Here is a 21,323-nt window from a genome sequence, read left to right as displayed (position 1 = left end):
CCCGGAGCACCAGCGAAATCTGTGGAGCTGACTTTAGAAAAAGCAGCCGTCTACGCAGAGGATTATCCCTGCTACACAGCCCAGTGACTCAGGCTCATTTACTAGTTTGTGGATTACCATAGTCCCTTGCTCCTCCCCCCTCCCCCCTGCCCGGCTATTGCCTTTCCCTGTAGAATTTAGAGATTGGGTAGGGAGTTTCAAACTCGCAACCAAAAAGAGATTCTTCTTCTTCACAGGATTCAAATTGTTCTCCCTATTTCCCTATCAAAAACTGTTCAGAAAACATGGCTGTTTTCGGGGGGGGGGTTGTTGTTATTAGAATGAATCGAGGGCGCCTGGGTGGCTCAGTTAGTTGGGCGACTGCCTTCGGCTCAGGTCATGATCCCGGAGTCCCGGGATCAAGTCCCGCATTGGGCTCCCTGCTCAGTGGGGAGTCTGCTTCTCCCTTTGACCCTCCCCCCTCTCATGCTCTCTCTCTCTCTCTCTCTCATTCTCACTCTCAAATAAATAAATAAGATCTTTAAAAAAATGAATCGATGACCATTCTTTTGCAACTCTAGGATTCAATTAATGATACATTTTGTTTTTTTTTAAAGATTTTATTTATTTGACAGAGACACAGCAAGAGAGGGAACACAAGCAGGGGGAGTGGGAGAGGGAGAAGCAGACCTCCCGCTGAGCAGGGAGCCCGATGCAGGGCTCGATCCCAGGACCCTGGGATCATGACCTGAGCCGAAGGCAGACGCTTAATGACTGAGCCACCCAGGCGCCCCAATTAATGATACATTTTAAGATGCAGCCCATTTTGCAAAAAAATCTTTTATAAATGTAACACCTCCCCCCACAAAAAAAAAACTATTGTATTAGAGGAAACTGAAGTAGAATCAGTAGGATGACCGTATAATTTATTCTCCAGAGACACTTTGAGACTGAAAGGGGGAGTTATTGCTAATTGATGCCAAGATCACAGGTGTAAGCCAGGATCAGAGGTCACCCTAAAAATCAGGCAAAATGGGTTGTCCAGTCACATGGGGAGCGGGCGGTAGATAGATGACAGGGCTCTCCTGGTACGATGCTGGGCAACGTGCCTTCTAATGAAGTCCTCCCCTGCCGGCCTGGTTCCTAGGCAAACCCTGCCAACGAGGCTTTCTTTTCCTGATGCCCAGGCTGTCCTGAGAGGCCCGGTATCTTTGGCATCAAGCGGCTGGTGGGGCTGGCCGGCTGTCAGCAGCTGTGTGTGTTCAGTTCCCTCGTGGGGCCCCATCACAGCCCGCCACCCCTCCACCTGGCAGGGTGCCACGGAGGGAAGCATGTTTGGAGCATGGGGCAACAGTATGCCACTTCTTGCCTCCTGTGACGGGAGTGAGTTCCAAGAGGCTTCTAGTGCTGGTCCTCAAAGAAGGCAGGCATCTGGTTCTACTGCAGACGCTCTCAACCTGATGGTGAGCAGCTGGTCCTCTTTTATCCCCCCTCATCAGATCAGGGAACAGAAAACAGGCTACAAACACTCCCCTTTACCCACGATCAGCCGCCCCGGCATTGCTCTGCCTTGAATCCCCCAGGCGGCACCTGCACGCCACCCACATGTACCAGACGCCTGCCACGGGGCCGGGATGCAGGGCTGACTGCGGGCCTGCTCGGCCTGCCACTGGCACAGCCCACTTTGGGGCAAGCGCCCGGCATCTGGAGATTTTAGATCATTTCTTCTGACATCTCGAAGGCAGTGCAAGGGAAGATGGCGGGGGGGGGCGGGGCGAGTGGGGGAGCGGCGGCGCAGAACTTGGAGCTTTATTACTTCACCTGTTAGTGCAAGGTCTCTCAACCTGGCACTCCTGGGGCCTGACATTTGGGGCCAGATAACTTTATGTTGTTCGGGGCCATTGTGGCATGTTCAGCAACACCCTTGTTCTCTACCTACTAGATGCCGGTAGTACTCCCCCCGCCTCCCTCCCCCCAACCCCGTGCTGACCACCAAAGCTGTCTCCAGGCATCGCCAAGTGTCCCCGGGGAACAAAATCACCCCGGGTTGAACACCAATGTCTTGGGTCATTTGTTTGCTTAGGGCCAAGCACGGAGAAACTGACCTACCTTCTAGAAGTCTGTGCTTTAGCCACTGGATTATAGCACTAGAGAGGAGCGTATTGCTAGGTTGGGAAGACCCAGAGTAGAAAGGCCATGGAGTCCTCACGGTTTAACACCGGCAAACAAACTGCCACTCTCCACAAGCACCTTAGAGAATCGTGGGCCTGCACAGCTGCAGATTTGCACTACAAAAAAAGATGTTTTCAAATGAATAAGCCCAGAATTGCCGGTTTAGAGAGCTGCAGGCCAGCGAGTCCCTCACGTCTGGAGCTCTGTGGTTGCGATCCATGTTTCCCTTTTCTGTAGCAGAAATCTAAAAAGGGGAGCCCTGAAACTCTTGATCAGGACTGAGTGAAATGCCGTGTTCTGCTTCAAAGCAGGAGACCAGGGTCGTCGACCCACGGAGAGGGAAGCAGCTGCCCCCGATGGGGGGGCTCTGGTGCCCCGCCCCTGGCAGGCACTGGGGCGGGCTAGGGCGGGGCTGACTGCAGCCGTCAGGCAGGACAGATGTCACCTCCCAGCGGCTACGGCCGCCATCCTTCCTGCTCCTCCACGTTAGTTTTGAAGGGGAAGTTTTCTTATGCAAAGTAAGTCCTAGGAGCTCTATCAAGGAACCAAAAAAGTAAAACCCAGCCAAACCCACTGCCTTCTCAGGAGGCCAAGATAGGACGAGGGGTCCATTGCCTTTGTTGGTTTTGCCTGCACGGGCCAGACAGCAAGGCCATTGCCGGCCCTGGTGCCAGCCAGAGCCCTGACGACACTGCCTCCCATGGGCCCCGAATCCGAGGCACCTGGAAGGGTTATTAGCAGGATTGGAACTCATCCCTCTGCTGGGACTAGATCATAATTACAGTAATTTTCTAACAGAGCTGGGCAGTAGGACTGTTTAATCAGCATCCGACTCCCTTGTGCTCCCAGGCCTCATCACTCAAGGAGAGGAGTGGGATGGCTCTTAAAGAGACAGTGCCCGCCTTTCAGCGCTTCGAACAGATGTGCCCTAATTGGTAGAATATATCTAAGTCTCGTAGCATATAGCAGGCAGGTTGCATTGCCTCCAATAAACCGCCTCGGGCTCTCACTATTCTGGGCCTTCTGCTCCAGGGACTAGGGTCAAGCTGCTGGTGGGCCTGGCTTCCCACACCAACGTAGCCACCAGGGGAAGTACAGACCCAGGGCTAGAGCACTTATGGAAAGATCTAAACTAGCTGGCCCCTTCGAAATGGATGGTACGAAGGAAGAGGTGCTTGGCTGAAGGATGGAGGGAGGGACGTACAGCCACAGATAAGAAATTCTGGCTGGGGGCTTCCCATAATCCAAAGATTACAGAAGCATCTCATGTTCCTGCCCTTCGTTGGGGGGGAGGGGGACCCTTAAGGACTTTCGGGCAATCTCCGAATTCTCACACTCTAGCTTTCCCATCTCTCCCTACGTATTATTCTTGCCCCTTTCACTGCTGAGTAAGTCTCCTCTCCTTTGCCTCCTTTGCTGGTGGAAGTGGGCCAGGGTCCCCTGAATGGACAGGAGGTAAAATTATTCACTTTGCTCATTGACTCAGGAGCAGTCTGTCTCCAAAAAGCATGGCTGTTACCCTTTTGAGCATAAACTGTCCATGTTTATTATATCTTGAGATTTGAGGTTCCAGCTTTCAACTCCAAATCTAGCCATTTCTAAGGCAGAACTGGTTCTTGCCAAGAAGTTATTTCTCTAATAACATACTAGGACTGGCCCCTGCTGCCCTGTTGGTAAGTCAAGTGCATATTTGGTCTTTACAGCAGTTCCTGAAAGAGTTCTGTAGCACGGGGAGTAAATGAGAAGAGGTGAATTGGGAGGCTCCCAAAGTGGGCTGAGGAAACCCTCAGGAAGGAAGGGATAGTGGTAAGGAGTATGGGAAGGGGAGGTGCTTCTCCACAATTCAAAGAAAGGTTACTTTGAGCCAGGTGACATGCCCTCGACAGAGCTGAGTCCCTGCTGGCAGAGGGCTGCCCAGGAGCCTTAGCTTAGGATCCGTGCCCAGGCAGGCCTGAGGAAGTCACCATCCTGCACCTCGATGCTTATCTGCTGGGCTTTAGCTGTGTCTCAGCTGGCAGCCCCCGCATAAATCAGCAGATGCCGCTCTAGTCCCTGACTGGATGGTCCTGTGGCCTCCGGGAGGCAGGCCAGGCGCTGGTCTGTTTCCATCTCTACCTTCAACCCCACTTCACATCCTCCTGGCCCACTGTCTTCACACCTCAGGTGGGAAATATATCCAGCAAGAGCTGAGGCATAGAAACAAATTCACAAACATGGAGCTAACTTAAAGTCCAATCAGAATGTGGAAGAGTCATGAACTCCTCCCAAACTCAGCTGCCAGAGAGGTGTCTAAGACATGGTGGTGTGCATCTAAAGAAGGAGCAGTCCGAAAACTGAGGACTGCAGAGGAGCTCGGATTTCTGAGAACTACTCTGAAAAGCTACAGGAGGGGACTTGGTTTTTTTTTCCTTGAGTAGTAGTGGGTTTATTTTAGTTTTAAAAAAAAATGAGGGGAGAAAACAAACAAAAACCTCATCTTACAGAGCTGGGGAGGTAACTCCCATGAATATATTCTCCCACCATCTAAAAACATGCTTTGTAGGGTCACCTGGCTGGCTCAGTTGGTAGAGCACGTGACTCTGGATCTTGGGGTTTTGAGTTCGAGTTCCATGTCAGGGGTAGAGTTTACTTGAAAAATAAACAAATACATACATTTTAAATGAATCAAAACATGCTTTTTAAAAACCACGCTCAGCTCAGTTTCCTCAGCTAAAAAATGGCTGTAGTACTGGACTTGCGTGCCTCACTGGCCACTGAGGTCAAGTAAAGTGAAGCAAACAAAGGAGACTTATCTTCAAACGAGACCTACCTCCCCCTACACACACACACCCTTCCACCAAACAACATGAAACCCATGAGCAGGGGATCACTTATCCTGGGTAAGAAGAGACAACCAGACTTGGGCCACAAGTAGCCACCTGAAGTAGCGGTCAGGTGGTGACACACAGGGACAGAGCAAAACGTGAGCGGCAAATGGCACTGCCTGGATGGGGAGGAGAATTCGGCTTTGCTGTTTTCCCTGGAAACCAGGCCCGTGTTAGGAAAATTCTTCCCTTCTTAAGGACATCTCCTCCCATGGTGCACACTCTCAACTGTGCACAAGACGGTGAGGGGGTGGCGCCAGGCCTTAGAGTAACTGAGCTGCTATTGTATGCACTGCTGGTAATGGATCATTAAAAAAGCCGGGAGTCAGAAAAATCGCATCCGTGTCTTTGACTGGCCCCTGCTGTCCCAGCAGCCCACCCTGCTGGCAGAACTAGCTGCTGAGCACCAACTCCAGGAAGAAAAGGAGCGAACAGAAGAAGGCCAACCCGGCTTGCTGTTTTTTGGCTGAGTAGGGAATTGACACAGACCACCTCTGGCTCCTGTCTGGAAGTTTCGAGATCAGAGAGCTTCAGGCACAGCTGGGCTCACAGCTGCACCATTTGGAGCACTGGGCTTATTAATATTCATGAACCATCCCCACCAATCGGCAGAGCGGATGCCATTAGCTCAGCATCTGTCGGGTTTTTGTCAGCGTTGTGGATGGAGTTTTTTTGGTTTTTTTTCCCCCCTTTTAAATGAACTTCTTTTGACATTTTGGATTTGCCTCTGTAGGTTTTCTCTCCCCGCCTTGCTTGGCTGCATCGTCTAAAGGAGAGGCCCGGGGAGGCGGGCAGGAAAGAGGGAGGAGTTCCCGCCAGGGCTCCGCGTCTGCCTGTTGACAAACTTTCCCTCCCAGCACCTGGGACCTCAGACGGGCTGCGAGGCCGCAAGCGGCAGCAGGTAATTACACCTAACGAGGCTCGTGCCCGCGCCGGTGAGGAGGGCCTGCCGCAGGTGCCCCGGACGGCGGCCCCTCCTCGCAGCCGGGCCCCGGGCCGTTCGCCCCACGCGAGACAACCGCGCCCGGCCCTGCCCCCCACGCTGATAAATTCGTGATTTATGAAAGCAGCTCCCGCCAATGCTCGCACCCCCTCCTCGGCTACAGCCTGTTAGACACAAATGGCAATAACAGCCTTAAATACTTGGATTTTATTTCAGGCCAAAGCCTCTCGACTCCGAATGCAATGCCAGGACAGGCCCATGGCAGAGGCCAGGAGGAAAAGAGCCCACAGCCGGGGAGGGGGGGAGGCAGGGGGGGCGCAAGCCACCCGCCGACGGAGTACAGAGGCGCAGACAGCAGGCAGAGCGGCCCGGCTGGGGCTCTCGGTGAAGAGGAATTAGGGCAGTGGGAGGGCAGAATGCTTCATTGTCTGAAGGCGTGTGGTTGCTCATCTCCATCCCCAGAGCCCTCTCTCCAGGCACAAACAAAGCCCTTGCGCCCCATTGGACTGAACATACGGCCTCCCTGCCACACAGGAGAGGAACACTGTGGGAGCTGAAGCCCTGGGGGCAGGGGGCTGTTACTAAGAAGAGCAGGATTCAAAAAAGGAAGGAGCCCAGGCCAACCCTGCAGAAAAGACCTCCAGGTCTCGGCTTTATAGCCAGAGGAGACGGTGACAGCCCCAGACAGCCTTTTCTAAAACAAAGCCCCCCCGGGGGTGTTGCCTTTCCTCTGGCTTCCCCCGGGTCTCGGGTCTCTTCCAGGGACAGCCCTGAGCCACGTCCTGGGCCTTGGGCCCCTCACACCAGGCTGAGGGCTGGGGAGGGGCAGAACCTGCAGCCGTCAGTGGTATTCGGGAAGGAAAAGCAAGGAGGTGGGAGAACAAACATTCACCACCTTGGCCGCGAAAGGAGGGAGGCAAGAGACCAGCCTCCCAGAAACAAAGTGCTCCAAGGGCTGCAGCAAAAACCCAGCCAGTGGGAATACAACTACACAAGCATTTCTGTCGGGTCAGGATTCAATAGGACAGCTTCACAGTGGTCACCTGCAGGGCCCCCCAAACCAGTCAACCTGAGGCAATGCTCCCGGGCCCATTAACAAACATCTAAAGAAACTCAGCTCCCAGGAGAGTAAATATACCCCATATTTCTGTGCAAAGCCAACAGCCCACGGGCCTTATGCCTAACTTACAACCGTCCAGTGTTTAATCCTATGGAGGAAACTTGAGGAGTTGTGGTGACCGACCTCTGTGCCACCAACCTGAGCAGAGGTGACCGTAAGACACTAAGTGGCCCAGGCTCCCCAACACCTACCCTGAGCCCCGTCCCACCCCAGCAAGCCTCCTTGCCAGAATCTTCTCTGCCTCGCAGCAGAACCCAGCGCTCGGACCAGAGCTCATTTTTCTAAAACCCTTTCTAACTGCCCAGGGTCCAAAGGCACAGCATGGTCCCCTCCCACGGCCCTCCTCACAGGCTGAGGAACAGAGGTTTCCTCATCAGGTCTTGCAAAATCACAGCATGATGGTGAGGGGGAGGGTAGTAGAGGGGGGCTTTCCAAGGAAGAAGCTTCACAGTCAACAACAGGAGCCCACACCTCAAAATGGTCCTTTTCTTCCCTGGGAGGTGGTGAGGGAGAGCTCCTCCTGCCCGATCTTGGAAGAAAGCAGCAACTGGAAAAGAATGGGAAAGGAACAAGAAGGGCATGAACAGATAGACAAAAATCAATGGATAAGCCCAGTGAACAAACCAACAAAAGGTGGTATGGCCGTACAGATGGAATATTATTTGGCCATAAAAAGGAAGGAAGTGCTGAAAGGCACTACAGTATGGATGAACCTTGAAAACATGCTGAGGGAAAGCAGCTCATCACAAACGACCACACATCATATGACTCCACTTGGGTGAAATGTCCAGAAGAGGCAAATCCAGAGACGCAGAAAGATCAGTGATCACCGGGGGTTAGAAATTGGGGAAAATGGGGTGTCACTGCTGATGGGTACAAGGTTTCTTTTGGGGTGATAAAAATTGGGGTTCTAAGTTAAAAACTACTGAATTGTATATTTCAAGGGTGAATTTTATGGTATGTAAATTATATCTCAATAAGGGCACCTGGGTGGCTCAGTTGGTTAAGCGACTGCCTTCGGCTCAGGTCATGATCCCAGAGTCCCGGGATCGAGTCCCACATCGGGCTCCCTGCTGAGCAGGGAGTCTGCTTCTCCCTCTGACCCTCTTCCCTCTCATGCTCTCTATCTCTCATTCTCTCTTTCTCAAACAAACAAATAAAATCTTTAAAAAAAAAATTATATCTCAATAAAGTTGTTACTTTAAAATAGAGAGTGGAGAGGGCGCCTGGGTGGCTCAGTTGGTTAAGCGACTGCCTTCGGCTCAGGTCATGATCCTGGAGTCCTGGGATTGAGTCCCACATCGGGCTCCCTGCTCAGCAGGGAGTCTGCTTCTCCCTCTGACCCTCTTTCCTCTAGTGCTCTCTATCTCTCATTCTCTCTCTCTCAAATAAATAAATAAAATCTTTAAAAAAAAATAAAATAGAAAGCGGAGAGAAATAAAGAATAAGCGAGACTTCTCTTCTTTTCCCCAGGTTTCGGTGGGAGAGCCGGCTACCCAGGGACGGGTTAACCCAGATGCTCAGGCCCCGGCACATGAGGAGAGAACCATGCACAGGGAGGACGAGGCCCCTTCTGAGAGCCTACAACGCTGTGACGGCACTTCCTCTATCAAGCGGACACCTCATTGGCCCAGGTGACAGTAATCCTAGCCCTCAGTGCCTCACAAAAAAAGAGGGAGCTCCAGTTACCTCTTCGGCTGGTCTCCTTTAGCCAGGTGAGAAGAGCCCTGCCTCTCTTCCTGGACCCAGCCACAGTTTGACATAGCATAGTGAAGAATGGCATCAGAAACGGTCATGGCGCTTCGGCCCTGGACACAGGCTTCTATCTCGGGTACCGAGAGCTGGCTTTGCAGGAAGAGGTGTAACTGGCTGTCTGAGAGGAGGACCACACTCTGCAGGACCCTGAGGCAAACACAGGAGATACAGCACAGACTCACCCCGAGCAGCTGCTCTCCCCAGGCCCCCCCCACCCCCAAAGGGCTTCTGGCTTGAGCGGGCACTGAAGGCATGCGGGTGCAAGAAAGGCATCTACCACAGACGTGCCTGTCTGTTCCAAGGGGCCATCGTGCCCAGCACCTTCCCCCCTCCCCGCCCGCACCCAGGAGGCAGGTGCTAGCCCACCCCATCTACTCACTTTTCTAGGAAGCGCTGCAGACCTTGTCGCCGCTTCTCAATGAACTCATCTGAGCTGCCAAAGAAGGTTGACTTCCCAGGAAGTTCAGGTACAGGCCTGTGGGGTCACATAATGTAACACCCAAGATAAGTGCGACATTAAAGACAGTCATTCCACCCCCTGATCAAGGAAATCCCCTAAAAAGAGGCACAAATCAGAACAAATAGCTTTTAATAAGGTGGGGGGGGGTGGGGCAGGGCTACTATTGACTGCATGCCCCGTGTCAGCCACTGTGCTAAATGTTTTACAAACCTTATTTCATGTACTCCTCCCAAAAACCCTACGAAAAACCTATTGATGTCCCCATTTCAGGAGTAAGGAGATAGAATCAGAGAAGTTAAGTAAATTTCCCAGTGTCACACAGCTAGTAACCAGCAGAGCTGGTATCTGAACCATGTCTGTGACTTCAAAACTCTACTGCTGCTATGTAGTTTACTACATTGTGCAGAGACCTTTTCCCAGAGATATAACAGACTGAAAGCCTTAGGAAAAGCAGTATTGTTCACTCCTCACTTACACGACTCCAAATAAGAGTGTAGTATGTACTATGTACTATGTAGTTTACTACATTGTTTACAAAACCCACTCCCGCCATCAGCTCTTATTTTAAAAAACGGAGAAACCTGGACATGGAGGCATGAAGCATCCTAAGTCCCTGTGTGTAAATCAAGACTAGCTCCTCCAATCCAAGAAGGCCACATGCTTAGAATTTTTTTTTTAAGATTTTATTTATTTATTTAGAGGGAGCATGAGCAGGGAGGGGGGCGAGGGAGAGGGAGAGAGAATCTCAAGCAGAGTCTGCACTGAGCCAACCTGGGGCTCAATCTCATGACCTGAGATCATGACCTGAATGGAAATCAAGAGTCGGATGCTTAACCCACTGAACCACCCAGGCGCCCCTCACATGCTTTGAATTTTCTAAGAGTAGTTGAGTTGCAGCAAGGCATCCACAAACTCTTTCAATCTTCCTAGCTTCTATTACGAACATATTTTTTTAAAAATAACAGGCCAGGGGTGCCCGGGTGGCTCAGTTGGTTAAGTGTCTGACTCTTGATTTCAGCTCAGGTCATGATCTCTGGGTCCTGAGATCGAGCCCCGGCTCAGGCTCTGCACTGAGTGTGGAGCCTGCTTAAGATTCTCTCTCTCTCCCTCTCCTTCTGTCTCTCCCCTACCGTTCATGCTGCCTCTCTGTCTCTTACAACAACAACAACAACAACAACAAAAAACAGGCCAGGGGTGTCTGGGTGGCTCAGTCCATTAAGCATCCAACTTTTGATCTCAGCTGGGGTCATGGTCTCAGGATTGTGAGATCAAGCCCCACATCTAGCTCTGAGTTGAGCATGAGGCCTGCTTGGAATTCTCTCTCCCCCCCGCCCCTCCCCTCCAGCTCACACTCTCTCTCTAAAAAAGCAAAACAAAACAAACAAACAAAAACAGGCCAGGCAAGAGAATGCAGGATCTGTCAGAAGTTCCAACTGGCTGTGAGGGCCTGACCCTTGAGAGCGGCCTCATCAGTCCTACATTTTAACTAACTGGCTAGGTCACCCACAGGCCCCCTGTTCCCAGAGCATTCAGTGACTGTCCTGCAATGGAATCACTGTTCTACACTTCTCCAGTTTAGGACTTATTTGGAGTGGTGTAAGTGAGGAGTGAACAATACTGCTTTTCCTAAGGCTTTCAGTCTGTTATGTCTCTGGGAAAAGGTCTCTGCACAAAAAAGAAAAAAATTAACATTTTGTATTACATGTCAAATGGACAGGAACACCACGGGTCACATAGGTCCAGGTGCTAACAAGTTTCTGATCACGAGTGATACGCACATATAAAATACCAGCAGTACATTTGTGTAGCCCTAGATGAATATGCATATTAAAAAATGAAAAATATTTTTGATGTTTGTATGACTTTGTTCAGTCAAAATACTACAGCTCTGTTTTTATTTTTTCCACTGACTTGAAAACATAATTTAAGAACACATTTCTTTCCTAAGTGCCTGACATGTTGCCAAGTTTTCTTTATTGTAAACTCTGGTTCTCATGTATGTGCCTAAAAAGCCAGTCTCAGACCCAAGAAAGAAGCAGAAGCAAACTCACACCAAACCAGCATTTCTCTGTAGCTGCTTCCTCAGCCACACAAACTCACGGTAGCGGCGACGCACACAGGACGTCTTGGCAGTAAAGGCCTTGCTGTTGGTCTACAGGAGGAAGTACGTGAAAAAGAAAAAAAAAAAAAAAAACCCCAAGTAGAAAAAGACCAGGTTCGCTCCCCCTCATCGCGCTCACAGAGGATCCGAGCCACCAGGCTACAGTGCTGAGCCGAGGCTCCAGCTAGAGCACCGGGCCAGCAGGCAGTTCCCACTGCTGTCCCGCAGGCCCCAAGCTCAGTCCTCTCCTGCCTCCTCTTCAGTCTCAGGACTGTCAAAACACCCACAAACAGGTTCCGCCTCCACACTAGCCCTCAGCCGCGGAGGGGGTTGACCCCAATACGAAGTCTGATGCACTTACATGGAGAAATATCTTATAATCCACATAAGAATTCCAGGAGCCCTCATTCTGCACACGGGGGTCCTGAACACGCACAGTGATCACCTCCTGGAGGTAAGAAAGGCTCCTTCAGCTCAGCCACATGGTGAGGCACCTCCGACAACACAGGCTGCCAGATTCTTTCCAATCGGCACCAACCTTCTCTCATGCAGTCATTCAATTCAACAAATATTTATGGACCACCCACTATGTGTCAAGACACTGCTCTGAGGCACTAGGGGAAGAACATGAACGAGAGACAAAAATCCTTGCCCTCATGAATCAGACATTCAGCTGCATCCCAACGAATAGAAAAGTTAGTCAAAATGGACCCTTATTTCCCAGGAATGGCTTTACTATGGATTTCCTTCTCTTGCCTTTATTTTGAGCTCATCAGAACCCCCAAGGTATTACTGTCATTAAAATACCATGGAGCAATGACTGGCATCTTTCCCCAAATCCCATCAAACTTTTACCCACCTGTTTCCTGGAGACCACACGCTTACCTCCTGCTCTTGGTTTTCCAACATCCTACACTGAAAGCCCATTGGAAGAAAACATCTGGTGGGGACAGGGGAACAATCATGGTTAGCATGCTTCTATTCTTATCACTCTTTATCAAGGAAAATTTTCATTGACCCCCCTCGGGAAAACCCAGGCACCTTTTTTGTTGTTGTTCTTGTGTAAAACTTAAAGAGGAAGCAAAAAAATCCCCGTCTTAGCCCAGTGCCGAGCCAAAAGCCCCGGGGGATTTGCCTCCCTTCGCAGACCACAGCCTGGACCCTTAACCAGGCCACCTCCAACCAAAGCATGTTTGGGTCTATGCAGCGTTCACCTCGGGCAGCCAGAATAGGCAAGTTGGGTTGTCAAACCTTTCTGCAGGAGCACTGCAGGGGAAAGCCCCTGTCTTGTGGCCACACAACACACCTCTGCAAGTGAGCCTGACACCGCCCCCTCCTGGCGGTTTAGAGACCACCAAGCCCCACAAACACCCATGCTCTGAAGTCTCTCTTTGTCTTCCTAACCAGTCGCCTACCCAGGAGTAAATCACAGAGCTGGAGAGCGCGGGGAGCACCTGAGTGGGTTGCCCGGTTGCGACCTTCCCTTACCTAATCTGTTCTCCGGAACCCAAGCCAATGGTTCCAATCATTTCCTCTCTCAACATGCTTTCCGGTTTGTACCTCTGCCCAAGCACCCCACAGCTGCACGGGTCGGCTCGGGATGTTTTCCGCTCCTTTGTAAAGATTCATTAAAGCCTAAGCCCCTGATTTCCCCCAATGTGGCCGTTTACATGTGCAGCGACATCGCCCACTTCGACAAGGGGATCATGAAGCCTCCAGCACAGGGTTACTCCAGTCCAAAGGGGCCCATGATGTCACCTTCTGTTAAAATACAGCACTAATCTTGTTACTCCTAGAACCACTCAAACAGCATCCACCCTGGCGGCCGCCTCCACCCCCTTCTCCTCTCTTAAGAGCGGAACAATAAGGTTTAATTTCCCTTTCCAATTTACCTTGAAATGAAAACTGACTTCAGCCAATATGTACTGCCAACAAATGATCCAGGCTGGCTCCTGGGAAAACAAGACTATCTCGAAGCTCTCCCTCACCTCCCCCCATGCCCATTCACACACCCACTCATTTTTACAGTCCTACAATTAATTTTAAACACATTCTCTTATTAGTTCTGCCTTACCATTAGAACAGTGTATAATGAGTTCCCTTCTATTTTATGTTTTGCTAACACAAGGCTAACGTTTCAAGGGGAACTCATTTACACCACAAAATTAGCAGAGCAAACAGCTTTCCCAATCCTTTCCAGTATACCAGAAGATCTCTCCACACATAGCCACTGCACACAGAGACAAAACTGCGTGGTGGATGATGGGACTGGGCTACACCGTTGAGCAAACCAGAGGTTTTATGACTGCGATGCCATCTTTGTACTTTCGCTGACAATCTGATTTTTCATCTGATGAAGGCACCGTCACAAAGGGGTCCTGAACTGAAAGGAATCCTTAACAACCAATCTGTAACATCCCCGATGTAAGCAATCAAATGGCTGTGACCAAAAAGAACAGGCCGACTCGTGAACAATTAACCTCCTCAGATTAAAAAAAAATTTTTTTTTCCTTTTCTCTTTTCAGGCATTTGGTAAATTGCCAGCACAGGAGCAGAGAGTTAAATATTCTGACGTGTCTTTTCACAAAAGTAACGATGGGCAAGATGACAAGGAAATCAGAGTCATCCACACACTCAGTGGAGCTCACACATCTCCTGTGCCTTCAAAGGTCTGCCAAATTCAGTACCATAATTTAGTGACTAAGTGGCCATCATTCTCAGGTTCAAGAAGAGTGTGTCTAGGGCCCTGAACCACGTCCAAGCATAGGTTCCTCTCCTTTCCTTTGAGGCTAAAACCACTTAGAAAAAAATAGCTATAAACTGGCTTTAATAAACTGGCTTAAAATAAAAATCCTAGCACCACCCCCCCCCACCAAGTTGCTGTAAACTTAAATCTAAGTTTAAAGAGCACTAACAGTTTCCATTGTAACTCTGCCTTAAAAACACTGGACACTGGAACAAATACAAAAACCTAGACTCCAAGTCATAATTTCTAGCAATTACCATTCTCCATCAGCTTCCTCCACATAAATGCCACTCCCCAGAAGGAAATGAAGCTGTTTTGCCGGTGGAGGGGAAAAAGGAAGTTCCTAAAGTTAGCTCGTGATCTGGGAGATGGATCCTCGTCATTCAAATAAGGATAGGTCAGCAATCCTCTCAGCTATGTATGTATGCATCTCACTCTGCACTGACTACATTTCCTGGGTCCTTTCAATCATATCTGAAGCTTCCTTTACCTTCTCCACCTGTACCACCACCAATCTCTCTGGGAAGAACCCAGTTGTTTGCTTTTTACAAAGCAGATTCCTTGTAAGGTTTTCTTGTGTCCTAACAATTCAAGTTAGCAATTCAGGCTTTCGCACCACCATTTTCACTCCCATTTAAACTACTTCAAAAAGGTTGAAAAACAGGGTGATAAAAGCGTATTGAGCCACCAAGACTCCTATCCCTTCTTACTCATTCTTGAGCCCCTGGAGCCTGATGCCAACTCAAAAAGCTCTCCTTAAACACCCACAGGTGGTAGAGGATGCTCCCTTTTCTGACCAAGTTCTGTATGTTCCCAACCAAGCAGCTCCGCTCCATCCTTCTGTCCGTCTGTAACTTGCCACTCCTTACACTTGGGAGGTAAATTACAAAGGCGACCACAATCTAGCACAAGAGCCCACCTCTGTCCCGTAAAATACCTGTCGTTACTCCTAGCCCTAGTCGTTTCGGTAAATGTTGCCAAACTCTGGTCACTCCACCTCCATTCTCCACGAACTAGGAGCAAAAGGGCCCCACGACCTTCTTCGCCTTTGACTATTAAGCTTAGGGAGTGGAAAGGAAAGATGCTTTATACTTTAAAAACAAATGAAAAAGCCGGGTTTCCTTCCTTGGATCCGGAGCAAGCCCCCGCGTTCATCCCGGGAGGTGAGACAGCCTCTTCCCTAAGATGTCAAGCGAGATCCCCACCCACAAACGCCACTCCTGACGCTCAAGCCTCGCTTGAGAGCAGCACCCACTCCCCGCGGCCCCGCCCACGACCCCTCACCTGAGAGCAGCACCCACTCCCCACAGCGACACCGCCAGAGCCGCACCATACAGCCAGAATCTCGGCTTCTCCTTCCGGGTGAGTGGCCGGTGCCCCGGTGCACGACGGGAGAAGGCTCCCGGCCACACCAATGCCCGGGGCCCAGGACGCCCCGCCCCTGCAGGCCCGAACTCTTAGTGGAGATCCCGGCTCCGGAGACGCTGCACTTGGCCCCGCCCAGACCCTGGCCGGGAGTCGGGATCCCCTAAGACTCACTTGGGACGCTGGAGGGTGGACGCGGGAGAGGAGCGTCGAATGGGTTCTGACGGCCAATCCGGAGCCGTGTCCCACCCATCGTTGTCAGGCCCAGCCAATCAGGCCCAGGGAGCGTTATTAAAGGTCCAAAGGAGGGTGTTTGGGGCCAAGAGGTGTCAGGAGGCTGTCTCCGGTATTTGTCTGGCCGAGGGCCGTCCGGAGTGTGAGAGGATCGGGGAAGAAGACGTCCACGTTCCTGGAGCTTCGCAAAGTCCCGAGAGCTTCCCCATTTCAACCCCGTGGGTTGCAGTTCCCTCGCGGAGTTATCGAAGGCGTTCCAACTCAGTTCGTAAAACCACAGATTGTCACCGCGAAAACCGAACTGCGATGGCCCAACAAACATCGGGTTCACTCGCGGAAACAAGTCCAAAGAAGGATCGTGCAGCTAGTTAGGGAAAAGAAAATACGTTGAATATGATGTTTTTATGTTGTTGAAATGTCTTTTAACAACCTGTTAAAACATCATTGTTGCAAAGATAACTATCAAGGAAAAAGTCAGGGTCACAAAACACAAGCTCTGAAGTTAGGTGGCCTGACTACAATACCCAGCACTGAACTGGGCCGTGGGGCTTTAAACTGATCTTAAAGATTTGTAAATCTTAGTCCCCTCATCTGTAGAATGGAGAATACTGTGCAATCTCAAAGCAGAGTTTCTCAAACCTTTTAGTCTCAGGATCCCTTTACATTTTTTTTTTAAGTAAATTATACACCCAACCTGGGGCTGGAACTCCACCCCAAGATCAAGAGTCACATGCCCTAAGGATTCAACCAGCCAGGCGCCCCCACATTCTTAAAAATTAAGAGTGTTTCTTTAGAGGCGCCCGGGGGGCTCTGTCCGTTAAGCGTCTGCCTTTGGCTCAGGTCGTGATCTCAAGTCTTGGGATTGAGTCCCAAATCGGGCTACCCGCTCAGCGGGGCGTCTGCTTCTCCCTCTCCTTCTGCCCTTCCCCCAGCGCACCTCTCCTTCTGCCCTTCCCCCAGCACAATGCGCGCGCTCTCTCTCTTTCTCAAAAAAAAAAAGAGAGAGACTGTTTATGTGAGATATTCACCAAATTAAAAATTAAAATTGAGAAATTAAAAAGCATGTATTAATTCACCTGAATTAATAATAAACCAATACATTTTAATATATTTTATGAAATATAACTACATCTTCCCCCCCAAAATTAGTAGAGTGGCAATGCACTACAATTTTTCAAATCTCTTTAATGTCTGGCTTAAAAGAAGACAGCTGGATTCTCATATTTGCCTCCCCATTCTCTCTGGTTTGCTATGTTATTTTGGTCTAGGAAATGCAGAAAATCCGGTCTCTCACAGATACATAGTTAGAAAAGGAAGGGGTATTTTTAGCCAATAATTGTGGATACTTTATGATACTAGCAAAACTCAACTAATGGTAATTTTTTATTTATTTTTATTTTTTTTTTTTTTTGGAGAGAGAGAGAGGGAAGCAGAGAGGGAATCCCAAGCAGGCTCCACACCCAGCACGAGCCCAAGGAGGGGATCCATCTCGCAACCCTGAGATCATGACCTGAGCGGAAATCAAGACTCAGACGCTTAAGGACTGAGCCACCCAGGCGCCCCAGTTTCTTAAAGATTAGCAGCCTGGGCACCTCAGTCCATTAAGCGTCTGACTTTGGCTCAGGTCATGATCTCAGAGCCCCCGAAATTGATCCCTGAATGAGCTACCCGCTGAATGGGGAGTCCGCTTCTCCCTCTCCCACTGCCCCTCCCCCTCCCCCTGCTCATGCGCATGCTTGGGCTCTCTCTTAATCAATCTAAAAAAAAAAAAGATTACTTGCAATAGGGAATCCGAAACCACTTGGAAAATATTGGTTTACTGAATTATGCGGATCTTCCAAATATTGATGAATTTCACTACTCAACATAAAAAAATCACATTTATTATAATCATCATTGATCTCAACAGGAAAATTCAGGGAAGCTGTCAAGCTCACTTTGGTGGATACCACCTTTTCCAAAATTGCAATTTTTTTCTTGAAAGCTCAAATTTTGGGGTGCCTGGGTGGCTCAGCTGGTTAGGTGTCTGACTTTGGGTCAGGATCTCAGGCCCCTGAGTTGGAGCCCCAAGTCTGGCTCCCTGCTTAGTGGGGAGGCTTCTCCCTCTCCCTCGGCCCCTACCCCCTACTTGTTCTCTCTGGCTCTCTGTCACTCTCAAATAAAGAAAGAATCCTTAAAAAAAGAAAAAGCTCAAATTTTATCATTGACAAAAATACCTTTAAGCCATTTTTCCTTGAAGTGTCAGGCTCATTCCATTCAAATAGTCAAGTCTGAATAACCACAGTTTCCCTGTCATTCTTTCAAACAAAAATGGTGTTCTAAAGCCCACAGCCATACCATCTTGAACACCCCTGATCTCAGAAACTAAGCAGGGTCAGCCCTGGTTAGTACTTAGATGGGAAAAATGGTGTTCTATGAAAAAATGCAGCCAGTTCAGCTCACACAACTCAATCACACAACTGTATACATCAGTAAGCAGCAGAAGTGTTTTATGTACCTCTCCTATTTCATTACACAGAACATTTAAAAGATGTATACTCCAGAAGAGAGATTTCACAAAATTAATAATTTGTACTGCTTCATAAGGGATAGTCTTAAGTGGAAGTGGCTTTCTTTTTTTAAGATTTTATTTTTTTTAGGCTTTTTCTTTTAAGACTTTATGTATTTATTTGACAGAGAGAGAGACAGCAAGAGAGGGAACACAAGCAGGGGGAGTGGGAGAGGGAGAAGCAGGCTTCCCGCTGAGCAGGGAGCCCGATGCAGGACTCCATCCCAGGACCCCAGGATCATGACCTGAGCTGAAGGCAGATGCTTAATGACTGAGCCACCCAGGTGCCCCTTAAAGATTTTATTTTTAAGTAATCTTTACACCCAATGTGGACCTCAAACTCACAACCCTGAGATCGAGAGTCACATGCTCTACTGACTGAGCCAACCGGGCACCCCAAAGTGACTTCTTAATTCTTTTATTGCATAGGCATGGCAGGGAAGAATTGGATGACTCTAGCACCAGTTGGCACTGTGCTGCCCTGATTGACACTAAGGTGCCCACAATGTCACCCACCGTCGCCTTTACGCCATCAGTGAAAATATAAACACAGTGAAAAAGAGCAAATCATGTCTTAATATTATCATAAAAATAGTTTCAACTTTACAGACTCCCTGAAACTCTCTCAGGCACTCCCAGGGTCTGTGGACTACACGTGGAGAACCAAAGAATATATCTGCAAATAGTCATTAGACAAATATTCATTGAGCCCTTTCTATGGACACTGTTTTAGGCAGTATGAATAAAGTGAGCCCAACAGGAAAATACCCTGACCTCCTGGAGCTTATATTATAAGTAGTATAAGGGCTTAGCATCATTGCCTCACATATCACTCAATTTTTTTTTTTTTTTTTTTTGAGAGAGAGAGTTAGAGTGCATGCACACACCAAGTTGGGAAGGAGGGCAGAGGGAGAGAGAGAATCTCAAGCAGACTCCACGCTCAGCACAGAGCCAGATATGGGGCTTGATCTCAGAACCCTGAGATCATAAGCTGAGCAAAAATCAAAAGTTGGATGCTTAACTGACTGAGCCACCTAGGCACCCCCTCAATAAATGTTTTTATTTTTTATTTTTATTTTTTTTAAGATTTTATTTATTTATTCATGAGAGAGAGAGAGGCAGAGGAAGAAAGCAGGCTTCCCGCGGAGCAGGGAGCCCAATGCGGGGCTTGATCCCAGGACCCTGGGATCATGACCTGAGCCGCAGGCAGACGCTTAACCATCTGAGCCACCCAGGCGCCCTCAATAAATGTTTTTAAATAAATTTATTAAACAACTTGAATGTAATATAGGTTTCTCACTCAGTGCCATATCTTGACCTTATTTTTTCAACGACAATTTCTAACACTTGATAATGGGGCCAATCTTTATCATACCTGAAATTCTAGTGCCTCTCCAGGCAGTTATCATTTTGCATGAGAAAATCAATCAATGTCAGGGCTATAGGTACATGATTTGAGATGTGTAGGTTTTAATTAGAGTCAGTAACTACCAGGAAGTCAGGTGAGAATCAAACTGACCAGGGGAGGTAAGAAAGACAGATAGCTCTTAAGTATATTTGCCTCTTAAAAGAGAGTACTTATTAATGCCAAATGAATAAATCTTTAACAATAGAGTGTCAAGTAGTAGTGAAAATGAAACAAAGAATCTCACACCCATTAGAAGATGACTACTATCAAAGAAACAGAAAACAACAAGTATTTGCATGGATGTGGAGAAATTGGAACGTTATGCACTCTTGGATGGAATGTAAAATAGTACAGCCACTAGGGAATACAGTTTGGCAATTCCTCAAAAAATTAAAAATGGAACTAACATATGATCCAGCAATTCCACTTCTGGAACTGAAGAAGTGTTAAACAAACAAAAAATGGATCCAAAATGGAGTCACCTGTGCTAAGCCTGTCAGTAAACCAAGACTTAAAATCTAACCTAATTGCTGTTTCAGCCCCTCCCAGAATGTAATCTTAACTGGTCAGTATAGTGAGGTAACCTTGTCAGCACTAGTGAGGTAATCTGCCTGAAAGACCCCTTCCGTCTCCCAAAGAAAGATAAAATAATCCAGTTTTTCCCATCCCTGCCCCCATTTCTCTATAAAAACCTTCCATCTGGGGGCACCTAGCTGGCTCAGTCAGTAAAGCATGCAACTCTTGATTTCAAGCCCCATGTTGGGCATAGAGATTACTTTAAAAAAAAAAGTCTCCCGGGCGCCTGGGTGGCTCAGTTGGTTAAGCGACTGCCTTCGGCTCAGGTCATGATCCTGGAGTCCCGGGATCGAGTCCCACATCGGGCTCCCTGCTCGGCGGGGAGTCTGCTTCTCCCTCTGACCCTCTTCCCTCTTGTGCTCTCTATCTCTCATTCTCTCTCTCTAATAAATAAATAAAATCTTTAAAAAAAAAAAGTCTCCCATTTTGTATGCTCTTCAGAGCTCCTTTCTATTTGCTAGATGGGATGCTGCCCAATTCATGAATCATTAAATAAAGCTAATTTAATCTTTAATTTCACTTAGTTGAATTTTTGTCTTTTAACACCCAGAAGAACTGAAAGCAGTGTCTCAAAAAGATATCTGTACACCCATGTTCAGAGCAGCATTATTTACAATATCTAAAATGTGGAAGCAACCCAAAGGTCCAACAGTGGATGAATGGATAAGCAAAATGCAATGTATAGGGGCGCCTGGGTGGCTCAGTCGGTTAAGCGTCTGCCTTCAACTCAGGTCATGATACCAGGGTCCTGGGATCGAGCCCCGCGTCGGGCTCCCTGCTCAGCGGGAAGCCTGCTTCTCCCTCTCCCACTCCCCCTGCTTGTGTCCCCTTCTCACTGTCTCTCTCTCTGTCATTCTTTTAAAAAAAAAAGAAAGAAAAGCAATGTATACATACAATGGAATATTCTTCAGCCTCAAAAAAAAAAAAAAAAGGAAATTCTGACGCATACTACAATGCATGAACCTTCAGAACATTATACTACATGATATAAGCCAGTCACAAAAAGACAAATACCATGTGATTCCATTTATATGAGATTCTTAGTATAGTCC

The 21,323-nt window shown here is 48.6% G+C and overlaps 1 protein-coding gene across 2 annotated transcripts; it reads right to left on the bottom strand.

The window, feature by feature from the left end:
* Positions 1-6,150: 6,150 nt before the first annotated feature.
* Positions 6,151-15,558, bottom strand: SNX11 (sorting nexin 11). 2 transcript variants are annotated; one of them, XM_028089861.2, is made up of 8 exons: positions 15,425-15,558; positions 13,287-13,346; positions 12,280-12,334; positions 11,756-11,842; positions 11,345-11,445; positions 9,213-9,308; positions 8,768-8,980; positions 6,151-7,625 (listed from the first exon to the last, which is right to left on the bottom strand). In XM_028089861.2, exons 3-8 carry the CDS (start codon positions 12,319-12,321, stop codon positions 7,352-7,354), a joined length of 813 nt encoding a protein of 270 aa, XP_027945662.2. In that variant the 5' UTR covers positions 12,322-12,334; positions 13,287-13,346; positions 15,425-15,558; the 3' UTR covers positions 6,151-7,351. The 2 variants fall into 2 exon arrangements, with proteins under 2 accessions (XP_027945662.2, XP_027945661.2); XM_028089860.2 differs by lacking the exon at positions 13,287-13,346 and having other exon boundaries at positions 15,425-15,502.
* Positions 15,559-21,323: the final 5,765 nt, after the last annotated feature.

This window comes from Eumetopias jubatus, unplaced genomic scaffold (assembly GCF_037043125.1).
Source record: "Eumetopias jubatus isolate StellerSeaLion01/CBP00866 unplaced genomic scaffold, mEumJub1_p1.0 scaffold_10, whole genome shotgun sequence".
Taxonomy (NCBI): Eukaryota; Metazoa; Chordata; class Mammalia; order Carnivora; family Otariidae; genus Eumetopias; species Eumetopias jubatus.
This window is presented reverse-complemented; position numbering and strand designations above follow the sequence as displayed.